The sequence below is a fragment of the Galeopterus variegatus genome, unplaced genomic scaffold (assembly GCF_000696425.1).
Source record: "Galeopterus variegatus unplaced genomic scaffold, G_variegatus-3.0.2 Scaffold688, whole genome shotgun sequence".
NCBI classification, from domain to species: Eukaryota; Metazoa; Chordata; class Mammalia; order Dermoptera; family Cynocephalidae; genus Galeopterus; species Galeopterus variegatus.
The window spans coordinates 452,980-464,388 of NW_007726799.1; the positions used below are offsets into that span (position 1 = coordinate 452,980).

At 44.9% G+C, this 11,409-nt stretch overlaps 1 protein-coding gene across 2 annotated transcripts; it reads right to left on the bottom strand.

Annotated features, from left to right (window-relative positions):
- Window positions 1–1,516: 1,516 nt before the first annotated feature.
- LOC103589457 (TBC1 domain family member 25-like) lies at window positions 1,517–5,751 on the bottom strand. 2 transcript variants are annotated; one of them, XM_008571453.1, is made up of 4 exons: window positions 5,621–5,751; window positions 4,084–4,193; window positions 2,933–3,087; window positions 1,517–2,151 (listed from the first exon to the last, which is right to left on the bottom strand). In XM_008571453.1, the coding sequence occupies exons 1-4, from the start codon at window positions 5,741–5,743 to the stop codon at window positions 2,072–2,074; spliced, it is 468 nt and encodes a 155-aa protein (XP_008569675.1). In that variant the 5' UTR covers window positions 5,744–5,751; the 3' UTR covers window positions 1,517–2,071. The 2 variants fall into 2 exon arrangements, with proteins under 2 accessions (XP_008569675.1, XP_008569676.1); XM_008571454.1 differs by lacking the exon at window positions 1,517–2,151 and having other exon boundaries at window positions 2,996–3,433.
- Window positions 5,752–11,409: the final 5,658 nt, after the last annotated feature.

Sequence of the window (11,409 nt, forward strand, 5' to 3'; positions counted from 1 at the left end):
GCTGGGCCGGCCCTTCTTTTTTCTTTTTCTTCTGGCAGCTGGCTGATATGGGGATCTGAACACTTGACCTTAGTTTTATAATACCATGCTGTAACCAACTGAGCTAACTGGACAGCCCCAGGCTACCAATCTTAAGCCCAAATGTTGTAGAGTCAAATGGTTAATAACAAGGACTCCAGAGCAAGTACAGTCACTGCCCAGGTTCAAATCCCACTCTTTTACTTGCTGTCTGTGTGACTTGGACAAGTCCTGTGACCTCTCTGAGCCTCAGTTTCCTCATCTATAACATGGGGAAAATGATCATCCCTACCCTGTAGTATTAACTTGACTATTCAGTGAAAAAATATTATGTGCACAGAATGGACCTAAGTGTTCAATACATGCTAGCTATTTATGTTATTATGTGTAGAAGATTAGAAATCTTTTTTTTTTTTTTTCCTTTTTATCTTTTTTACTGACCGGTAACGGGATCACAACCCTCGGTGTCGCACCCGTACCGGGGACTGGCAACGGGATTGCAACCCTCGGTGTTGCGCCCACACCGCGCTCAACCAGTGAGCGGGAACCAGTCTCCACATGGGATCTGAACCCTTGGCGGGAGCGCCGCCACACTCCCAGACAGCGCACTCTCCAATGCGCCACCGGGCCGGCCCTAGAAATCTTGATTCTCATTTGATTTCTAGAATAGGGTTTTTAGGTAATGCATGTATGGGGTAAAAACCCTCCATTAAGAGACAAAAGTCTACAGCCAGCAGGTAAAAGACTATCTAATAAATTCTAATCAAGTATATGTTGATTCTCAGTTGATTTTTAGATAGGGTTTTTAGGTAATGAATGCACGAGACAAAAGTCTCAGCCAGGGGACAAAAGTCTACAGATAGAGTGGCAAAAGCCCATCTAATCAATTCTAATCACTGTTTAGGGATGGGGTTATGTACTTTGACTATTTAACACACTGATTGTTGTTAAAAGATGTTGAAAGAATTGCTGTAGGGAAAAATGTGAAAAAAATGTTTGCTAAGGGCAAGCTGTTTCTTGGTGGAAACTTTAGAGACATTATCATAGGAATGTAACTTTTGCTTAAATCATTTGGGGAGAGGTTATATTTTGGGTTAGATAATGATCACAGTTACCAATTTAGCTTTTCACAAATTGTGCTTTGGAATGTCACGTTGTTAATTTAAATGATGCTACTAGTTTCCATTGTTTAAGCTATACTTAGCCATAAATAACTTTTGTCACACTGCCCATGTCTTTGTGTCCTTCTGAAATGATTGAATCAACTGATTTTTCTTGTGAAACTTCCTTGTCTTTACAATAAAAACAGAAGCTAATTTTGAATCGGGGCTGTACCCAATTTTCTCCTACTAACAGAGGAGTTGCTGAGGTGCAGTCCCTTCGGGCTTCTCATTGCATTCATAGTGCCTTGAGTAATCTTTTTTTGGTCTCCATTACATAGTGAGAAGTGTAACAAGGTAACAATTATGACATCAATAAAATGCATCAGTCATCCCAATGGGCATGTGAGCTCCCGGAGGTGGAAACCATGTCTTCCACTCCACAGCACTTTATTTTAAAAAATTTCAAACCTACAATAAAGTTAAAAAAAAATACAAAAAAAGATAAGAAAGTAAAAGAGAATACATTGAACACCCATACATCCTTCATCTAGATCCCACTAACATCTTTTGCTACATTTGCTTCATCTAGCTCTCTGTATATATAAACACATTATTTTTGCCAAATTATTTGCAGACATCATGACACTTTATCCCTTAATACTTAACTGTGTTTTCTCCAAGAACAAGGACATTTTCCTTCAATAGTCTTGATACCATTACCACACTGCTATGGTTTGAATGTGTCCCCAAAATTCAGGTGTTGAATCTTGATCACCAATGTGATAGTATTAAGCGGTGGAGCCTTTAGGAGGTGATTAAGTCATGAGGGCAAAACCCTCACGGATGGAATTAGGGTCCTTAAAAAAGGGCTTGAGGGGGTGGGTTCACTCTCTTCTGCTCTTCTGCCCTGTGAGGCCACAACATTAGTCCCCTTTTCTTTGGACCTTCTATCATGTGAGGATGTAGCAAAAGCCCCTCACCAGAGAGGCAACCTCTGGCATCTTGATCTTGAACTTCCCAGCCTCCAGAACTGTGAGAAATAAATTTCTGTGTTTTATAAATTACCCAGTCTGTGGTATTGTTGTAGCAGCACAAATGGACTAAGACGCACACCCAGGAAATTTCACACTATTTCACAACAGTGTTAATACTATTTCAAACAGTTTTGCACAATACTATTATCGAACGTATGGTCCATAATCAAATTTTGGGGACCATGTCTTAATTTATCTATGGGATCAGCATAGGCAAGAGTGGAGGAACAAATAGGAGAAGAGAAGAAGTGGCTAGGTGATTAAAGGAAAAAATGAATGTACGAGCAAGAGTGCAAATAAATGAATGTGAGTACACAACAAAATAAAAAGAAAAAAATGTGAGTACAAGATGAGTGAATGAATAAATACAACTACCATTATTTTTATAAGCATTGTTATATTTTAGATATTATTATAACTGAAATATACAATACTGTAGCTGTACTGTTCCATTGCATTATATAAATATATATTGCTAGGTTATAGGCTATAATAGTTCATTATTAGAACTAACACTTTCTGAGCATTCATTATGCAGCCATGTACTGTTCCAGGCATTTTATAAGAGTTTCCCTATTTAATCCTCACAATGGCCCTAAGATACCATCATCTCTATTTTACAGGTGAAGAAATTGTGGCCCAGTGGCCGAGCCAGGATCTGGACCTAGGACGCCTTGCTGTCCAACCTCCTGTGAGGGAGTATATTGCAAGGGGTGGAGTCATCCTATGGGGAAAAGGTGAGTCCCAGAGCAGTGCCCCGGGACACTGGGTACTCACTGTCTTCTGAGGGCCGAATGTCTACACGCAATTGCAGGTAAGGTTTGCAGGCGGTGGCAAAGGCCACGCTGAGGTCCCAGTCAGATAGGAGTGAGAGGTAAATTTCCTGTCCTAGCCGGTCCCGGCCCAGGTAGCTGATGCCAAAGTTCTTCTTCCTGGACAGAAGATATGAGGGAGCTCTCAGGGCCCCTAATGCCCTGGAGGCCTCAGGGACAGTTTCCAAAACAAGGAGGTGATATAGAAGGTATTGAAAACAAGACAAAACAAACAAACAAAAAAAGGTGTTGAAAACAACTTCCTACTATGTACTAGGTACTGTGCCAAGGATTACGGGCAGCCTGAGATCAGGTTGTTTATCCCTACTTTGTTACACAAACGCAAAACAGATACACACCTGCTTGTATGTGGAGGGCACATTGGAAACTGGTAAAATGTTGGTCCCCTCTGGGGATGGTAACAGAGTAGTGGAGGGATAGAAGTGGAAAGAAAGCAGCCTTCTTACTACATAGAAAAATAAAGCAATCTGTATGTTTGTTATTTTTCACAACAAAAAATGTTTATGCAAAAAAGTCAAATAACAACTAAGAATTTATTCTTCAGATATACTTGTGCAACTATGCAAAGAAGTATGTTGCGTGATAATCATCGTAACCATAGGAACATCCTAAATACCCACCACTTTCGTACTGTTTGAATTTGTTACCATGTGCATGTATTCCTCCAAAATAACAACCACAACAAAATACCATCATAGCTGCCCCCAAGAGATGCCACTTTTCAGATATCAGGCTGGCAAATTTTGCAATGTTTTATAATAACCAGTGTTTGTGAGGGTACAGGAAACAGGTGTTTTATATGCTGCTGGTGCAATTGTAAATTGGTAAAAACCTGTCTAGAGAGCATTTTGGAAACACCCATTGAAAATTTAAAAAGCACACACCCTTTAACTAGCAATACCACTACTAGGAATTTATCCTATGACTAGACTTTCCCAAATACTCCAAGATATGCATATGTGGCTGTTCACTGTGGGATTATCTGCAATAGTAAAATAAACAAAAACCCAGTAAACCCTACCAAACTAACAAAAGCCAGACAACCACTGTTGGGGTAGGTGGCCCACTGTCAATCTCCAGCATCCCCCTACTTACCCGTTCAAGTCAAAGGCTCGGATGAGGATGTGCTGTAACACGTCCAGTGAAGTAATCTGGGGGTCTACAGCAAAAGAGCGGAACTCAGGTGGTAAGAAGCTCTCACATTTCTGGGAAGAGAAGACATGGGGTAGACCATCAGGGGCTACATCACCAAGCTGAAGAGTGAGTGAGGTGCAGAGCTGCAGAAGGCAAGATTGGAGAGGTGACAGGGGCTAGATCTAGAGGGACATTCTGGGCTATGGTGAGGACTTTGGTTTTTGCTCTTAGTGACGGGGAACCATGGAAGGTTTCTGAACAGAAGAGGGATGTAGCCTGACTTAGGATTTAACAGGATCCTTCTGACTGCTCTGCAAAGAACAGATTATGGGGGGAAAGAGTGGAAGCAAGGGGTCCAGGCACCCAATCCTTCTATATCCCCTCAACTATGGTTGCCACAATCACTATGTCCAGTCTGGCCCCTATTAAATCAGTCCTCCAGGCTGCAACCAATCTAGCACATTTATCTCCAACACTCTCCTGCTTAAACCTCTTTAATGGCAACCCTAGGGTCCCCAGCAGGTGGACCTATAGGGCCCCAGCCAGCCTCTCTCCAGTCAGTGTTTTTGAATTTCACACTCTGGTAGTACTGAACTGTTGGAAGTTATCATGAACACATCCTGGCTCCAGGCCTTTTGCTTGTGCCAATCCCCCTGTCTGGAACATCCTTCCCACTTTCTTCACCTGGCTCACTCACAACTCAGCATCATCTACTACTGCAACAGCTTTCTTCCTCAGTATACACCAAAGGCCTTTTGAAATCTGCCCCCCTCTTACGCTTCTGACTCCCCTCACTCTCTTTACTCTAGCAATGTGGGAATCCACAGGAACATGCCAAGCTCATCCCCACCTCCCAGCCTTTGCCCTTGTTGTTCCCTCTGCCTAGAACACTCTTCTCCCCTGAGATGCACACGTCTGACTCCTTTTTATTTGGGTTTCTGCTCCTTCAGTACCTCCTCTGGGGATCTCCCTGAACAACCTTGGCTAAAGTGAAGCCCTACTTCATAACCTTTTTCACTATTTGCTTATGGCATTCACCAGTGTCATAGGCATCACATTTATTTAGCTTTGCTTCACCTCCTCCAGCATGTCAGCTCATCAAGGGTGGGGACTCGCACAAAAGTGCACTCTCAGCACATATGTGTTGACTGACCTCAGAGCCCCCCTTTCGGACAGCAATAGCGCACCCCTCATTCCTCAGAGCCCCACCCCTCAACTACTGCGGCCCCTCCTCCAACCCTCCAGCTCCTCCCCTCTAACCATAAGCTCCATCATCCATCACATAGGCTCTCGCCCCTCAATTTTCAGTCCCACGCCCCGAGATGTCCCTAGGTCCTCACGCCCTCCCCCCAACCCCCCGCCACCATCACTCTGTCCTCAAGCCTCGCCCCTCAGGTAACGCCCCAAGCCTCAGGTCCCGCCCTCCATCCTACGACAGCCACTGCCTTCTCCTCCCATGGGGTGCCCTGGCGAGTTGGCCGACGGGCGCCAGCCTCACCTTGACTCGGACCCGTACCACCTCTCGCTCCTCCTCCTCAGCCACCGCCGCCGCTTGGGCTCCTCCGCCGGACGGGGGCGCTCCGGGGCCGGCCAAGTCAGAGGACCCGGAGACCGCCGCCATCCCGCGGCCGCCCGTCTCTTGGTAACGGCTGACAGTTGCCCCCAACCCCTGCGCGCACCCTACAGTGCGGGCGCCCACGGCCCCACCTTGCGCCGGGGCGCAGGCGCAGAGGGCGACGCGCGACCCTGCCCTTCCCCCGCCCCTCCCACCTGGCCCTGGGTGGCGGTCGCGTCTGCGCATGCGCACACTGTTCTGTTGCCAGGAGCCCTGCCCACAAAAGCTGGGCATTTTGCTTCTTTTGAGCCAGTGTGCAGGCGATTACTGAGGCCCCGACTTCCCTCATCCCGCGGTTTGGTTGTTTTGGCAGTCTGCTTCCGGATTCACCTAGTTGTGTGTTAAACGAGAAGTGGGCGGGGAAAAGAAGCTGCTGCATGATGACGTCAGGCCCCGCCCCAACCCTCACACCTCTGCTGACAGATGATGTCACCTATTTCAAATACCTGTGACCATCGCTTCAAATGAATCTGCTGAATGGGAAAAAGTAAAAAAAAAAGCTTTTCCCAGTCTTTTAAAAAATAGTTCACACGTTATAAAAATTCATGGAGCTATACATTTATGAATTTTGCAGTTGGTTAGAGCATGGTGCTGATAACACCAAGGTCCAGGGTTCGATTCTTGTATTGGCCAGTTGCTGAGGTAAAAAGAAAAAAAGTTTGCTTTTGTCTTATGAAATAGAACACGTCAAGATCGGTTCTGTTATTGAACAGTGTGTGTCCACTAAATATTGGCTGAATGACTGGATATATCATAGACTCCTTTGAGAAACTATGTATTGCAAAATGCAAAAAACCATTCTCCCCACTTCACTGCGCAACATCTATGTGGTTTCGATAAAATACAGGTTGTCCTTACAAATGTTACTTCTTTTTTTTTTTTTTTTTTAAAAAGATGACCGGTAAGGGGATCTCAACCCTTGGCTTGGTGTTGTCAGCACCACGCTCAGCCAGTGAGCAAACTGGCCATCCCTATATAGGATCCGAACCCGTGGCCTTGGTGTTATCAGCACCGCACTCTACCGAGTGAGCCACAGGCCGGCCCTACAAATGTTACTTCTAACAAAGGAGTTTTGTGAGATGCCTGGACTTCAGCTACCCTTAAGGTTAACTTTTTAAACAAGCCTGCAATTCTGTTTTAGTATCTTTTAAAATAATTTGTTGCCTTGGTAATAATATTAAATAGACCTCTGTATTTTTTAGAAGGTATAAATAATGGGGAGATTTCTTTGAAAGCCAGAAGAGGGTTATTGGCATGTTTCTTTTGTCCCATATGCACAGAGTCAAAAACATTTATGGCACTGCTGGATTTTCTGATGGAAACAAGGAGTTTGAGAGTCTGCTTCTCATTTAAGTTATCATAGGGCAGTATGAGCAAACCATTAGCCTGGAGCTTGGAGTTTAGCTTGAGGGCATTGGGGCACAGGTTTTAGACAGGCGTATGATGTGGTCAGATGCCTCTGTCTTGGTTGTGGAGAGAGCCTTGGATGGAAAGACACTGGAAGCAAGAATATCAAAAAGGAGGTCCTTGCCATAGTATTGGGGAAAACTTTCTCTTTGATTTGTTTATTCATTCTTCCATTCAACAAATATGGAGTGTATGCTAGATAGTCTACATATATTAATTCATTTAATGCACATAAAACCCCTGTGAGGTAGGTATTATTATAATTAGAATTTTACAGATGAGAGCTCTGAAGGGAGAAACAAACTCAAGGTCAAAGGGATAGTAAGTGGCACAGAGAGTACTCAGTGCAATGGATGGAAGGTGGGGCTATGCCTGGTGTGTTTAAGAAAGAGCAAGGTGGTCAGCATGCCTTTAAATAGAGTAAACAGTGAGGTAAGTGATGCCATATGAGATGAGAGAGTAATTGGGGTGAGATCCCATAAGGCTTTGGCCTTAATGGTGAGGCATTTCTCCAAAGCTATACTGTAGGCCTGAGCAGAGTCAGGATTTGAACTGAAGTCCTGCTCTCCACAGGTCACCTGAAGCCAGTCTATGGGTATCTGTGGTTGTATTAATTCATTCTTTGCCATGTCTTCAAAATTCTTCAAGTACCATACCAGCCAGCTGCCAAAAACAACAAAATACCTCAAGTACCCAATTGTTTTATGACTAAGGATCTAGAAGATTAGTGATAGAGACTGTGGGATGGGTGATGGGGGTCTGTATGGTGAGTAATGGGGAATCTATGGGGAAATGATGGGAGTCTGTGGGTGCCTGATGGGTGGTCTGTGAGGTAAGTGATAGGGGATTTGTGGGGCTACTGATCAATGTTGTGTGGGGTGAGTGATGGAGTATATACGGTGAATGGTGGAGGACTGTGAGTTGAGAGGTGAAATGTCAGTGTAAGCAGTAAAGGGTCTGTTGGATGAGAGATGAAATCTGTTGTGGGTTGAGTGATGGGGGATCTGTGATGTGAGCGATGGGTTCTGCAAGGTGAGTTATGGGGAGTTTACGGGCTTAGTGATGAGGGATCTGTAGGATGAGTGACTGGAGGGTCTCAAAGGTCAGTATGGGGGGCAGTAGGTTGAGTAGCGGTGGGGATCCTATGGGGTGAGTTATGGGGTTTTCAAAGTGAGTGAAATAGAACTTGGGGGTGAGTGATAGGGGGCTATGGGTTGAGTGATGAGGTCTGTGGGGTGAGTGATGGGGAGTGTTATGAACTGAGTTGTGTCCCCCACAAATTCTTTTTTTTTTTTTTTGGTGGCTGGCCAGCACGGGGAACTGAACCCTTGACCTTGGTGTTACAAGGCCACACTCTAACCAACTGAGCTAACCAGCCAGGCTATGTTGAAGCTCTAACCTCCAATGTGACTATATTTGAGATAGGGTCCTTAGGAGGTAATTAAGGTTAAATAAGGGCATAAGGGTGGAGCCCTAACCCAATAGGACTGGTGTCCTTAGAAGAAGAGGAAAAGACACCAGGGGCATGAGCACACAGAGAAAAGGCCATTTGGACACAGCAAGAAGGCAGCTATCTACAAGCCAAGGAGAGAAGCCTCAGGAGAAACTAAACCTGCCAACACCTCGATCTTGGTTCCTTTCAGAACTGTGATAAAATAAATTTTTGTTGTTTATTTATTTATTTATTTTAAAGATGACCGGTAAGGGGATCTTAACCCTCGACTTGGTGTTGTCAGCACCACGCTCAGCCAGTGAGCTAACCAGCCATCCCTATATGGGATCCGAACCCGTGGCCTTGGTGTTATCAGCACCACACTCTCCTGAGTGAGCCACGGGCTGGCCCAATTTTTGTTGTTTAAACCACCCAGTTTGTGGCATTTTGTTATGGAAGTCTGAGGTGACTAATACAGGGGATGATGAGGGTCTGTGGGGTTAGTGATGGGGTCTCTGTTAGATGCAATCAGGGGACAGTAAGTGATGAGTCTGTAGGGAGGTCTATGAGTTAAGTGATGGGGAGTCTGTAGGGTGAATGATGGGCTATTGAGGGGTAACAGGACTCTATGTGGTTAATGATGGGGCCGGTGAAGCAAGTAATGGGGTCTGTAGGGTGAGTGATAGGGGATCTGTAGGTGACTGATGAGGTTCTGTGGGGTGAGTGATAGGGGGTCTGCAGAGTAAGTGATAAGGATCTGTAGGGGCATTGATGTGTTAGCCTGTAAGGTGACAGGGCTCTGTGAGATGAGTGATGTGAATGATGCATGGGTGGGGGTCTCTTGGATGTGTAATGTGGGTCTGCAAGGCGAATGATGTATGGTCTGTGGAGTGAGTGATGTGAATATGTAGGGTTAATGATGGGGCCTGTGTGGCAGTGATGGAAGGATCTGTGGGGTGTAATCAAGGTATGTGATGGGGGTCTGCAGGGGAGTAGAGTGTATGGGTTGAGTGATGGAAAGTCTGTAAGTATTGGGAAGTGAGTGAGCATAGAGGGGTGTAATGGACTGAATTGTATCCCCCCAAATTCATGTTGAAGCTCTAACCTCCAGTACTGCAAAATGTGACTATATTTGGACATAGGGCCTTTAAAGAGTTGATTAAGTGTGTCCCTGTAAAGAGATTAGGACACAGACATGCACAGGCATCTGTTAGAAAGTGAGCCCTCACCAGATACCAAATCTGCTGAAACAGCCTCCAGAACTGTGAAAAATAAATTTCTGTTCTCTATAAGCCACCCAGCTTATTGTATTTTGTTATAGCAGCCTGAACAGACTAAGACAATTACCTTGAAGAGACTGGTAGAAATATCAATGCTAAAGGTGCTTCTGCTGAGGCTGCAGATGGAAATGAAGAACATGTTATTGGAAACTGGAGGGAAGGCAAAGAACTTGGTTGAATTGTGTTATGTGAATTGAATTGTGTTTTGTGGAAGGTAGAATTTGTGAGTGATGAACTTGAATATATTGAGCTGAGTAGATTCCTAAGCAAAGTGTTGAAGATGTGGCCTGGTTTCTCTTTGCTGCTTATAGTAAAATGCGAGAGGAGACAGACAAATTGAAAAATTATTAGGTAGAAAGGAACCAGAGGGCCGGCCCGTGGCTCACTCGGAAGAGTGTGGTGCTGATAACACCAAGACCCCGGGTTCAGATCCCACATAGGGATGGTCGGTTCGCTCACTGGCTGAGCATGGTGCTGACAACACCAAGTCAAGGGTTAAGATCTCCTTACCTAAAAAAAAAAAAAAAAAAAAAAAGAAAGGAACCAGAATGTGAAGATTTGAAAAATTCTCAGCCTATCCAATATTGCAAAACCTGAGAAAATGTGTTCTGGACAGAACACCAAGGGTGGCTGGATAGTCACTTCATAGAGAGATTGTGGGTATGACTTATTGATCTAATCAGCCATCTCAGCAGAAGCAAGGAATAGAAATGGGGTAACACCAGCAGAAACACTGCCAGCTAGAACTAAAGGAGACAGAGATAGGACAAAATGAAGGAAGGCTGTAGGACTTCTGGGATTCTACAGGACAGGAAAATACAGCTTTCTGGATGTGAGCTTGCATTACCTTTCAAGAACAGGGAACAGTGATCCTAAGGATGAGACGGTCTCTTCCTCAGTTCTGGAGAGTGGGGCCACCTCTTTGATTTCAGTTGGCCAGGCTGCTACCCAGGGCCAGGGGAGCAACACTGCCACCCCAGTGGGCTTGGAAGGTGGGGGCACTCCAGTGGGCCCAGAGGACAGAGCATCCAGCCGAGGATCATTCTTAAGCCTTAAAATCTCGTTTGCTTTTTTTGGTGGCTGGCCAGTAAGAGGATCCAAACCTTTGACCTTGGTGTTTTAATACCACGCTCTAACCAACTGAGCTAGCTAACTGGTCAGCCCCTTAAGCCTTAAATCTAATGGAATTTGCCCTGTTAGGTTTCAGACTTACTTGGGACCTGTGATCCCTTTCTTCTTTCTGATTGCTCCTTTTTGAAATGGGAATATCTGTCTTATGCCTGTCCCACCACTATATTTTGGAAGCAGATAATTTATCTGGTTTCATAGGTTCACAGCTAGAGAGGAATTTTTTCCTCAGTATGAATCATACCTCAAGTCTCACCCACACTTGATTTAGATGATATTTAGATGAGACTTGGGACTCAAAGTCAATGGTGAAACGGGTTAAGAATTTTGGGCTGCTGTGATGGGGGTGACTGTATTTTGCATGAATTTTGGGAGGCCAGAGGACAGAATGCTATGGACTGAACTGTGTCCTCCCCAAATTCATA